At 37.1% G+C, this 13,724-nt stretch overlaps 1 protein-coding gene across 1 annotated transcript in view; it reads left to right on the forward strand.

The window, feature by feature from the left end:
* MBOAT2 (membrane bound glycerophospholipid O-acyltransferase 2) overlaps positions 1–13,724 on the forward strand; it is a 100,860-nt gene that overhangs the window by 6,028 nt on the left and 81,108 nt on the right. The window contains exon 2 of the mRNA XM_072855086.1: positions 11,481–11,626. Within this exon, the coding sequence (XP_072711187.1) occupies positions 11,481–11,626 (146 nt within the window). The remainder of the gene's footprint in view (positions 1–11,480; positions 11,627–13,724) is intronic.

Genomic DNA, 13,724 nt, shown 5'->3' on the forward strand with positions numbered 1-13,724 from the left:
GTTGGAAAAGATGAACCATCTATTAAGTGTTAGAAAGATTTAGTGCAAGAAAAATACCTCTGTTTCATTCAGGTTCATGAATATTCTTGTGAGGACATAAAATATAGAGCTACTTTAATTCTTTAATTTTTCGGGAGGCAGCAGTGAATTTTCATTCTGATACACTCTCGCTCACTTTCATAATGGGTATGTTTTCTCCAGGTTTTTGTGAAGCAGTAGAAAATCTCAAATATAATTACAGTCCAAGGTTTCTGCAGTAAACATCTAAAATAAACAGTCTTTACCTGAGCAGCCTATAGTCACCTGCTTTGTTTCGTAAAATTGTTTTCCCATCCTTAGGCAATTCATTTAGATGGTGTAAGTGTGACTACTTACTGACCTATGTTACCACAGTACAAGCTGTTTCTGAATTCAAAATGCAGTTTAGAAATTGCTACCAAAATACTGCAGTCCTGGGATGTTGAAAAGAAATACTGAAGTGCCCAAGGAACAGGTTAATAAAGAAAAAACAGTAAGGCATAAGGAAGATGGCAAGAGTCACTTACTGAGTACATGGTTACCACTGTGTTGCTTTCTGTTTGTTTTTGAAGTGTTACTGTTGTAAATCTATTGTACCACAGCTAAGTAGCTCTCTTCCCTCTGTGGGCTTTCTTGGGTACAGTGCTGACTTAAAGAGTTCTGAAAACTGATACAACTGAAATAAATGAGTCATCTTTATGATTCATTAGTCTTGATATTTGTTGACTTTAACTTCTCTTTACCTGTTCATTTGTTGACCTAATGAAGCTCTGTGATACATCTTTTGCAGCCTTGATTATGGCATGTCGTCTTCACATTTATGATTTTGACTAACATGCACTTTTTCTGAGTAACAGTTCCCCAGGTTTTTTTTTTTTCTTGTTTTCCAAGCCTTTGAATGAGGGATCTAGACTGTGGGGCTTTATTTTTTCCCAGAAAGTGAGAAAAACTACACATATCCAGGTGAAAACCTGTTTGCTTCATGTGTGCATTTTTACAGTATTCATTTTACAAAGAATGTTGATACAGTTCTTCAGTATGGATATTTCATTTTCCTTCTTTCCTTTGCAAAGTACTTTAAATTCAACATTAGTTATCATTATTAGTCTTTTAGCACTCGTTCAAGTGAACAGAGCTGTTTGGCAATTTCAATTTGTCTGCAAATTTAGATAAATGCTAGTTATGCCTGCTTGTTTTAAGTGATGTTTTCGGCAGCTAAGCCATCTTTTGCCACGGAAAATATCCATAGCTCTGCCTTTTATTCTGGGGTAATATATCCGAAGGTGAAGAAGCTCTTTTGGTTTGGCTGTAATGGTGTAATTTGCTATAGTTGGGATTTTGGTGTTTCCTTTTACTTCTAGTTAAAGTGGCCTAAGCTGAAGAAGAAGGTACTGTTATTCTGAAACATGGCTTGTGAGCACACTGGTTGTATAACTGCAGTGGTATATTCTATACTGGTAATGCTACCTGTATAGATCATTCTTAATCTTTCTGACCTGCCTTCTGGCTGAGCAATGCTCTTGATTCTACTGGTTCCTGTCAATCATTTATATATACACACACACACACTAATTCAGCAAACACTAAGCATGTCACTCAGAAAGTGGACTGACAGTCCACAGTATAATGAATGGGTTTTTATTCTTCATGATGGAAAAGGTAGAAAGAAGTTGAGGCCACCATGAATCTGCAGGAATTTATTAGAAGCCCCAGTGATAGCTACCAGATCTGGAGAAGGTCTAGCCTTAGAATATGTTAACAAATGATTATCTGCAATGGGATTGAATGTAAGAAGTTAGATAAAATTTTATTTTAATATGGAAGCATAATTCTAGATGTTACTAAAATATTATAAAAGAAAATGGAATTAATTTGAAAAGCTGTAACAGCTTCAGGTAGTGTCCATTACTTCTGCAGGTTGCTGTGTATTGTAAATGTTTACAGGGCTGTTGTGGTGCTTGGAGACTTTGTAGGTGGCTCATTTCATGCAGATAATTCCTGAACTGGGAAGAGCAGGAGGATAATAGGGAGGAAGAGAGACTGTCTGAGTTGAACAGTAGTTCATTCAAGGGAGAGCATGGTGAATGCCTTTTTTTCTTTCTTTCCCCCCCCCCCCCCTCATGGAGAACACTGAGAAGCTGACTGTTTTAAAGATGGGGAATGTTTGTTTTAATTGCTGATTAAATTGACTACTGCTGTTACTTGATTTCTGCAGGCTATATGGACAAGAGAGTGTTACTTTGTGTTTTGTTGCTTATTTTAAGATGGATTTCAGTTTCTCACATATCAGCAGAATATAAGAGTACTGAGGTAGATCTTAATTGAGAAGGTGTCTGTTTCTGGTTGCATTTGAGAAGGATACCTCCATAGATGTTAGTTATTTTGCTTTATTTTTAAATGGCTAGGAAAGTGAGTAACTTGTAAAGTTTTTACAAAATTTCAGGCACTGTAGTGGTTCTCTGAGCATTAAAGTAAAAACTTGTCATTCAAATACACATTTGAATACCTTGAATGCTGCTAATACTCATGTGACAAAGAGTAGAGATTTTGAGGTTAATCACTACATGCACGTGCACTGCGTGCATGTGATAAAAAGCCACACTTCTGAAAACTCCGTAGCTGAGTTGGTCTTTGTTTGGAACTGTGTTTTGCCAACATAATGCCAGGCTGTTGTGTTTTGATATTGTAAACCCTTTTTCCCTGGTAGTCTGAGTTCTGCAACCCTTAACTGGCTAAACCAGTTTTTGCTCAACAGAAGCAAGTGGTTTAGGTCCTTATTGTTTTTGAGGAGAGAAGAAAACAAAACACAACACACTAGCAAAATACCCCAAGCCAGCATTCTTAGTGCAATTTCACCTTTGAACCAAACTTGCTTCCTAGATTTTTGTTATTCTGTGAATACATAGCTGTTAACGTGTGACCGCTCAGTATCTATAATGCTGAATCCTTAAGAACCGATCACAGAGAACACCCTTCAGCTGACATCTTCCTGTCCCTAATGAATTAGCTTTGGTTGTTTTCACTGTAAAATGTGTACATTGATGTTTCATTTTGCATCTTTAGTCATACAGTTTTTCTTAGAGTAATTCTGAGTAATGATTTAGTAAGCCCTGTTTGAAAAAGCTTATTGGATTTGATGCTTGTTTATTGCACAAACCAGATTACTAGTGCCTACATTGTGTTCTTCATGCTGTTCTTAACTCTCTCCAGCATACTTAAGAATTACAAGCTAGAAATTGGAAGTTAATACTGGAAATAGAAATACTATTATTAACTTTTGTCATGACTGTCTTTTGATGTTTTGGACTGAAATCAGCTTGGAAAGAAAGCATTTGGAACCTGATGAGTAAGTGCTTACAGCTGCCAATAAATTCATATGAAGATGAAGTATATTTGTGCAACATTAAAAAGCTTTTGCCAGTGTTGTCGAAGTTCACTGACACAAATGGTTAGAGTACGGACTTCAAGGAAGTGGCTGCTATTAGAGGGGCTGTGCTTGGAAGTCTCATATGAAAATGAGTTTCCCTTCACATCAGGTGCTGTATAAACATGCAGTAACACAGCCTTTGCTACAAAGAACACACTGCCTTAACATAAACATCTCCTGTACTGATACTACCCCAGAATAACCGCTGCTGCTTATCCTCCATTGCTTCATATTTCACCCATGGAGTGAGGTTGAGACTTCAGGGCAGAAGTGTTGATTTGTTTTCATCATGGAAGATGCTTGTTATTATTTGAACTAAAAATGCATTTGAAAACATTGTCATAAGATTTATGATCTTTGAGTTGAAAGAGGAATACCTGTTTCTTCCTATCAGTTAGAGAAGAAACGTTCTCTGAATTAAGCTCTCAAGTATCCTTAAACTTTATCAGATACCTGTGCCAGTGTCTCTGGACTCCTCTTTCTGACATTTCCCAATAAATTGAGGAAAACTACCAGACACTTTGATTTTGATTCTTGTAATGGAATTGCTTTTTTCAGCTTTACTGTGGAAATTGTGTTTTTTTTTTTAATATCACTGCAGCAATTTTTAGAAAACAGTTGGAAAATTGATCATTGGTTTCAAGCAATAGTTATTCTCACTCTTCAGTTCTTAGTAGTTTGGCAGTAGGCAATATTGGATAATTGTGCAAGCTGTTTGTTCCTTTTCTTTTATACTGGATGAAGGTTAGAAATTGGAAGATGATGATCCATCTGTACTACTGTCTGGTTGCTGTGGAGAAGCATCCCATCTCCTGTGTTATAAGTAGCTTTTTGTGAACATCTGTAGATGTTTTAAATTCCTCAACTGACTCTTTTGGTGGAAAAGGGAGATGGTTTTGACCTAACTGGCAGCAAGAACAAGAAAATACTGATATTTGAGAAACAAGGCACAACTGAGGCTTCATTAATTGTGATAAGGTTTGGCAATTTTTGACAAGTATGTGTCAACATATATGATGCTTGTTTGTGTTTTTCCAGTGCTAATAAAATAGCCCTATAAATTTAGAAAAAATTCAAATTCTCAGCTTTAAGAACAGTGCTTCTTTTTAAAGAAAATGTACATTAGTTGGTCTTGATCTCCTAGCTCTTGCAAGAGCTCTTTTCAAAATGTTTTTGCAGTTCATATTCTAAAATGTTTTATAAAACACGTCTTTTCGCTCTAATAACTATAGTTGTTGAAAATAGGGCCATAAGATGGGAGAACAGGAGTGCTGCTCAATGCACCTTGCTCACTAGCCCTGTCAGACAAAGCAGAAAGCATGTGCGATAACTTTGTTTCTGTGGTAGAGTGGTGGACCAAAAATGGCTATAGACAGGGAGACAAGTAATGCTGGCATCTTGCAGCTCAGAAAAACTGAATTCCATGGAGAAAACATACCACAGTGTGGCAAAATGCAGAAACCCCCCTACATCTCTAGCTGCAGAATCATTGTCTCCACAGGTTCTTGACTGTTACCTATGAAGCATCTTGCATCTTAAAACTGTTGTTCTAGGCTCTGTGCATCAGGTAGGCTTCACTGCTTCTGTTCATATTTTGGTGACCTTTTTCCAAAGCCCGTTTCATGAGCAATAAGAACTAAAATGCCTTCTTTTTTTTTTTTAAAATGAACAACTTAAAAAAACAAAGCCAAAAAACACCCACAAAACCAACCAGACAAACCAAAACAAACCTACATTGGCTTTCATTCATCAAAAGCATGTTATTGAGGCCACAGGCATTCATTGCAGTTAACAGGTTTTAATACATTTTTTGTCTCCTGATCAGAGAAGATTTGTTAAAAATGAGAAAATAAAGATTCACAAAGAGGAGGTAACTTCCAAAGAGTTTGTGTGAGTCATTGGCAGAAAAGACTGTAAAATGCTGTTTTCCTGAATCTTAATTTGGTGCTCCACCTGCCAGACCACTGTTTTTCTTGTAAGGTAATTTATTGTCCCTGTTGTACTTCTAAGTGCCTCTCAGTGCCTTGCTAGAGCTAGTAAGTAAAACTTTAGACAATAATATCACTACTTCTCAGTGGATTGTAGGCTGTGTGGGCCACTGATTAATTTTTGCCGTCCAGTTAGGAATTATCTATATCAGTAAAATTCCCTTGCTGCTTTTCTGAATGAGGCAAATGCCTTATGTGCTGTGAAGTATCAGGATTCTGTATGGCTGGGCTGCAACGATTGGCTTTTGATATTAAAATATAGCTAATATGAAGAGAAAGCTTAGCCTAAAATCTGAATTAGTGGATAAAAATTGCACAGCAGTATATTAAAAATTATTTTCATAGGAGAAATAGTATTTTCTTCTATATTTCTTTTTAACATAGGCTTAAAAAATTTCTTTAATGGTTTATTAAAGATGCTGCCTATGTCAGAATGTTGGAGATTTCTGGCTGTTCAAATCAAATATTTTGCCAAAACTTCCTCTTGATGATGAAAATCCTTGTAGCAGCCAGTGACCTTTTTCTCTTTTTCTTTTTCTTTATGTAAAGACGAACTCTCAAACACTTTTTTCCTAAAAAAACCAACTTTGCTTTTACAAATGTATGGTATAAATTACACTTAAATGTTTAAAAGACTAAAATAAATGTATTTTTAAAAGTTTTATTATAAACTTGCCATTGACTTTTGCACAGGTCATGCAAGTGGGAAATTTGTTATGTAGATAGTTTAATGCAGTTAATGGTATAATGAATTTGCACTTTACGTAGCTACTCCAAACACTGAAGCTGTGAATTCATGCTCATGTTTTAATGTTAATTTGGTACAAAGTGTGCCTGTAAACTGTGCTGGCTGTATCACTGGTCTTGCACCAAAATAGTGGATTTAGTTTTTTAATTGCTACAATACGTGCAGCAGGTTTTGTAATAGCTTAGTGTGTCTAAGTGGTATTTAACACACACCTACATTAATCATTGCTGAATAACCAGTGCTGATAATTTGCATTATCACTGTTAAGTTTTTTATTCTTATGTGCGTGTAACTTTCCATTACACATTGCTCTCTGTACCGGACTTTGAGGTGTTACTATCATTATAAACTCAGCTGTTGGTATGACCTGTACCTGAGGAGGTAAAAAATTCTGTTTGTTTTTCTTATACATGTGCTAAATTATAACTATTCAGGGTGAAACTTGCTGTTCCGTGCATCTGCATTAGAACTTTTTTCCCTTAGGAAGTCTCAGCTTTAAGTGGATCGGGGTTTTTTATTTCTTCTATAAAACTGGAGCTGCTTATTGGAACAGGTTTTATGACTTCGGGGAGGCAAGTTAGAATTTTCTTTGGAGAATGAATCATGCTATTTTTGGTAATGTGTTGTCTTTGTTCTTTGTGGGTGTTCTGCTCACATCTGACCAAGTCGTGAGGTGTTTAAAAGTTGTATTTTGCCCATACTCACAATGTTATAGGAGCTTGATATAAGTTTTCAAAAGGTATGCAAGTATACCACTCCCAGATGTTGAAGTTACTGTATATAAGATTTGCCAACAAAACAACTGCTTGGTTAAGCACCTGGTTTTTGTGGACGCTTTCATGATGGTGATGTCCAGCTCTGTCCTTGTTCCTGCTCGCTTGCTATCTGTATGGCTGTTCTGTTTGTCTTCTAGGAAGACAGATAATTTTTGTGCTCTCTTTCAAGGCAAGTTGTATATCTTCAGTTCTTCATGTATGTCAGTGTGTGGATACAGTGGAGCTGTATGTCAGCTCCACACTGGGCAATGTGGGTAAAGATGGAAGATGTAATTAGGAAAAGGCTGAATGTTAAATTTTAGCTTTGTTTACTTCAGCAAGTAGTGCAGTACTGGAGGAGTGTTTTTGTGGAATGAAGTGGTTGGCATTGAGGATCCAATATTGATGCTATAATAATTTTGGGAAATAGTGATTTTTACCTAGGTCAGTCTGTGGGTTAAATATCCTCTTACCTTTGGAGCAGATCTTCTACTTCAGTTTAGCTTAAAAGAAATCAGGTTTGTGTATTCGGACACCACTGTACAATGCATGCCAAAGCATCTGAAGTGAGGACAACTGGGAGGCTTGCTTCAGAAGCCCTCTCTTGATCTGAACTAAAATGCTGTGTAGATGCACGCATTGTCTCGCTGCTGGAATGAAAGTGAATGGGATGGAATTTGGGAGCCCAGAGAGTCAATTTCTCTTTCTACCCCCTATAGTATTGGCAAGGGATTAATCTTCCCATGTGGAAATGAATACATATTTCTGATAGCTGAAGTGATAGAAATCTGTGCTTTGGACTGAATCACAGTCCAAAGGTAATTGCTGCCACAGGTAGTTGCAAATGGATAAGCTTTGACTTGTGGTAGAAATGCTGTGTTTTTCTTTTTAAAATGTAAGAAATCAGATACTCAAAATGTTTACCAAGTGAATATATAGCCTGTGATAGCAGATACTCAAAAGTCAGAAAAAGTGTCAGATGAAGATTACCTATGTGACTGTAACACAGCCCGGTAGTGATCACAAACTCTTCCATATGAGCTCCTTCCCTTATTTGGAATACAAATGACTAGTAAACCACAGAGTTTTAGTGACCTGGAGAAACAATATAATGAAAATATGTTGTAGTAATGATTTTCAATTTTGCTTGGATTTTGAGATACTTTGAGCCTGATTTATAGGCATGCTGGATATTCAGAATAGCAGCTGCAGATATATTTTCAAAGCACAACTCCAGTTAAGGTTCTCTTAAAAGTACCGACTGAAAAACTAGGCACTGAGTGTCTGAAATTAGGCAACCAAAGTTAGTGGGCATTTATTTTACCCTTTGGGCTTTCATCGTGTGCCAGTCACCCACCTTTAGAACAGGAATAGGAATACCAATCTCACAAAGTTATTGCAAAGTTTACATTTATTTTATGTAGTCTTCCTATGCAGGACAGATCTGCATAAACATGTCTATGGGGAAACATAAGGTTTTTGTATTCTGTGTAGGATGCACATGGTAAGCATTTAATGGGTCATAGGATGAGGGCAAAAACTGGGCAATTGTCCATTTGCTGAATGAAGCAGAAATCCTGCTGGGGAAAATGGAATAAAGCAGCAGAAAGAATATTATCAGAAATAGTATGTATAAAGGCTAAACTGAAGTTGCATGGCTTTCAAATCTTAACTGCTGCATAGCTTGGTTTTACAAATATGTATTTAAAGCTTTGGGAGGATTTAATGCAATACAAGTCTGCAAAAATGTCGGTGCTTTGTAATCTGCATTTTGGTGCACTGCGAGGCAAGTGTAAGGATTGGATTGGTAAGAGTAGAGAAGGAATGCAGGGTGGTGTGTGAACATTGTGGTGACGTCTTTTATGTATCCAAGTATGCATACATTTGTGCACTTTTTGCGAAGAGCAGTTTAAAAATACCCACTGGTAGTTTTGGAGTCACTTGTGAGGAAGGCTTTTGGAACAAGATTGTGTTGCTTGAGTCATTTAGTTGTGTGTTCAAAATGCCAACATGATGAATTAACATCCCTGGAAGTTTTGCTTGTGGGGTTGATCTAAAGGTATGATATTCTGCATTTCATTGCTGTTCTTAAAATATTCTTATTGTGGAAGGTGGGTTTTTTTGCTTGTTTTGTTTAATGGGATTCTGTTTTTCGGATATGGATTTGGTCATTTGAGTAAATAGCTAAAGCAAGAGCAAGTGCCCAGGAAAGGAGTCAGCAGGTAGGGAGTGAAGAGGGGGGCACCTTTCTCAGATTCTCTTTGGATGTCTTATGAGGATTTTCCACATTCCTAAACCTGCAGGCTCACCCTGAATTGTGAAATTCAAGGTTTGTTGTTTTGCTTGTCTGCTCCTATAGAGATAATGATACAGGTCAGAGATGCCAAGCATTTCTGCCCTTTCCCATGGTAATAGTAGGAGCCAGGTGATGACTTTTCTTCTTCCCTGGGTCTTGCTAGCTTGCTTTGCGGGGTAATCTGAAAAAGAAGGGCATCATGAGACACCAATTGGCAAGTCATCTGTAATGCAGCCAAGGCAGGTGATGTCTGGACATTCAGTAAAACCAGCAATGCGAACTCGTCCACTGTGCTATCACTTATGGACAGGTATTCATACCCATTTCTTCCCTCTGTCTCTTCACCTCAGCTTCACTGCGTATTTGTCCCAATTTTCTCCTCTGCCTCCCTCCCCCTTCTAGTCTGTCGAGGGTGCGAGTTCCTTGGATCAGAAACATGCTCTGTGGTATACATAGCATAATTTCTGTAATAAATATCCAAAACAAATGTTGATACTGAATTCATGGTTAATTGCTTTGGCTTTAAAAAAGAGGGCAAGAAAGAAAAATTAAAATATTATCAGTTTGTTTCCCTTTCAGTGGTTCATTAAACTTGACTGTTTTGTATGCAACTTTTCCACTAAATCCACAGACTCATCCTGAGTTATAAACCTCGCTCCGTTTCATTTGCATCATTGCTTATAAAGGAGAGAAAACAGGTCAAGTTATGCCCTGAAAGAATATCTCCTTGTTCACTTAGGATTTTTCAAATACTGTTAAAAGCATAATGTAGATGTGGGAGTAAGAGAATGGATGGCAAAGTGTACGTGACGGTTTCATTTAGGGAGCTGCCTCTGTTAAAAAGAACCGTCCTGCCCTCTGAGCCTCTTTCCCTGCTAGCACCTAAAGCTTGTGTAACTTGGTATTACAGAAGGTTTTAGAGTGGTTCAGAAAGAGGGGAATTATCCGTGGATTTGCAAATGGGGAATCTATGCAATTGTTACAAAGATGAGACTTCTGTAGGAGTTGGTGTTATTTAGCTTCTACTTTAAATATAACCATGTTTGCATACTCTCACACCTTACCTGTTATTGCCTGAAGCTTGGCTGAAAAATGAAGAAGGAATGGACTAGATGAATTCTAGTACTAGAGGCATGCACTGTGTTGCTGCAAACATCAATGTTAGGCCTGCTGTCATGAACATAAAAATAGTGTTGTCATTGTACCCAGTGGTATGAAGATTAAGTGTATATTTCAGCTAAGTGACATCAAACGGGCTAAAACACTGTTGTGCCAAGGACTAGTCAAGCATGCAGCATGTGCAAGTTTCTTGTGTTGAAGTGATTATGACCTGAAGGAGTGGCCCCCAAGCTGTTGCTTGTGATGACTTGGGATGCTGCTATTAAACACAGGCAATTGTTAGGCAGTTTTCTATGGAAGAAAAAATTCCATGGAGTTGGAAATGTTCTTTTCTAAATAAAGGAATTCATTTGGCTTTTTGTAGCTTAAGCCAGTTTTGGTGGCGGTTGCTGTATTTGAGGAAATTATTTCTTTATTGTGCCCTTAGTGTTAAATTTATTTCAGGCCACAGTCAGAATGATTCTTTTTACTGACTGGTTTGGGTTTTTTTAATTCCACTTTTCCTTTCAGTGTGCTAATGTCTTTAAATATTTAATATACAGGAGATTTTCTGTCTTCTAGAATAAACGGCCTGAAGGGAGGAGGAATTTCTGAAACTATCCTACTTGAATGTACAAGAAGAAAATCCAGTGTGCAACCAATCTGTTTATCTGATTGTGTACCACTGAAGTGCACTTCATTGAGCCCTGCTTCTGCACAGGCCACTGAAGTGATCTGCCAGTGATTTGTGTAGCTGATACGTATTTCCAAGTCATGCTCACGTAAACAAATAAAAACCCAACGCAGATCTTCACATTACTGGGAGAGTATAAATGTTTCCGTGGTTTATAGAGTGGTTTGCTATATAGAAAATTTACAGGAAAATGTGATTTTTTTTTTTTTTCTTCATTCATGCACAGATTGCCTCTACAGGTTTGATGTATATTCTTCTTAGCTGCCTAGGGGAGCTCTGTTTTGTGCTTTAGGAGGGGAGAGGTTCTCAGGAGAAGGAAGCTCTTTGAGGCTGACATGCTGTGGTAACAGCCATGGCAGAGCCAGAGGTTCTGCAAATTGCTAATAATGTGTGGATATTTTATGTTAACTTTGAATACACAAGTGTGTGAAGTTTTTTCTTTTCTTTTTTATGCAGGTTAACTTTGTAGTGTGCCAACTGTTTGCCTTGCTTGCGGCTGTTTGGTTTCGAACATACCTTCATTCAAGCAAAACTAGCCCATTTATAAGACATGTTGTTGCAACCCTCTTGGGCCTTTATCTTGCACTTTTTTGTTTTGGATGGTAAGTTGCACTTAAATTCACTTTTCAGGTATTTGTAGATTTTAATTTCTTGTTTTCAGGGAAGCAAAGTTTTGTTATGAAGAACCTTATTACCTAATTCTGTGGTTTTTAGCTGCTGCAAACGTACAGAAATTGGCTTAAATTTTCTGATGTGTTGCACAAATTTTGAAAGATCTCCCATTTGCAAACTGATAACTAGCATACTGTCTGCCTGTGGTTTTGGGAGGATGGAGCAGGTACAGTTTGTTTAACTCGTACCAGTTTTTCTGTAAACTTGCTTGAGAAGTATTCTCTTGAGGCACAGCGCAGGTGTGATGACTAAGATAATTTCTCTTAAATATCTGCTGCATGAGATAACTTGCTGTGTCTTTTTCTGAATATTAAATATAGTCTAACTTTTTGTAGGAAGAGTGGCTGGAACTGCAATACTGATGATGCTCCTAGTAGTATAAAACACCTGGAAAGGAGCTGGCCTTGATTTGAGAGTTTTTTGTGTGGGTTTTTTCTTTTATGTTTTGGAGGGAGGGTGTGGTTTGTGTTTGTTTTTCTTTTTTTTTTAAACACAGTTTTTCTGTGACTGCTGTTTTCACATACTGATCTTTTCACAGTATAGCAAGCCAGAATGTTAGTAGGGCTAATAAAGGGTATGCATTTAGTTTGGTGAAAAATTTTTTTTCCTTCAAAATTAGCTTACTAGATGGCTCTCATCTTCCCAGACTAGCTTAAGATTAATTAAGTGCCAGTTCCATTTTATTGCATGGTAAACAAAGTACTTGCTCAGCTTTAAGTATATAGAAGACTTGTTTATACTGACTATTGTAGAGTATTACTGAACTGGGGGGAATTAATGAAGTTGTTGTGCAGGTGGGAAGATGCACACAGTGTGTGCACGCATGTGTCTGCACACACAGGGCGTGTATAAATAATTCTTGGAATTCTAAACCACAGATTTGGCCTCTACATTGGCATGTTGCAGAGGCTTCTCAACATTAGTTGATAGGTATTACTTTTAAATTTAGGAAAAGAAAAATCAATAAGTCTTATTCTTTGGGTTTACATGTGCAATTTACTTGTGTATATAATTCCGTAACTCCCATGCATTTCTTAAATTTTTGGCCATGGTATTCTGCTTTGAGAGAATGATCTGAAGCCAAAGATGTCCAGTCTTAGCACCAAATGAGGAGGATGATACAGGAGATAGGTGCTAGTATGTGTGATAACTATGTAAGCTTTAGAAGCACATTCTGTATCCATTGCTTTGGAAACAGAAATCATTAATTGTAGCTTGTAATTAGAAAGTGTTAACAATATATTCGTATTTGAAATTTGGGGATGGGAGACTTTAGAAAGAAACAACCTCCACCCCCAACAGACATAAATACAGATTTGTGGAAGTCTCTTTTTGGCAATATGCCCTGGAAAAGAACTTAGATAAATCTTATGCCATAGTAGAAATCCAGATTATTCTAGTTTGCTTTGGATCATACTTAAAGCAATTATTTTAGCAATGAATTTCTATTTTACGAAAAGGTTTTTTTCTTACAATCATGGAACTAAAAGCATTTTTTAAAAATGCCAAAAAGAACATAATTTGAGATATTAAAAGTACACATTCTTTAAAAAGCTGATACTTCTGTTGCACTTGTGCCAACTCTTTTTCCTGTTGCTTAAGTATGTATTATACAAACATGTTTTTTGAGGGTTTTGTTTTGTTTGATTCCCCTCACCCCTCCCCAAGGAATCAAGCCATAAATATAGGTTACAATCCTGTGGAACACCTTCAGTGACTCTTCAATTGTGGTTATGTGTGTGTACAAGAGGGAAGCTCTTCCTGTTTTCTTATATGTGGTCATAGTAAATGTAAATTTGCAGAAAATCTCATGCAAACCTATATGTGGGAAATAGTTTGGAATCTGCACCCTTTTAAGAATACTTATTAATCATTATGTTGTCCTCTTCTTCAGTTTCAGGTATGTTAGTTTTCAGTCACCTTTGTAGTGCTTGTGATGATGTGGGACGGGAAGAGAAAGGATAATTCCCTTGGGATAATAGCAAATAGCATAAAAGACATAGAATACTCTTTGTATGTAGCTATAAT

Source organism: Ciconia boyciana, chromosome 3, assembly GCF_034638445.1.
Source record: "Ciconia boyciana chromosome 3, ASM3463844v1, whole genome shotgun sequence".
Taxonomy (NCBI): Eukaryota; Metazoa; Chordata; class Aves; order Ciconiiformes; family Ciconiidae; genus Ciconia; species Ciconia boyciana.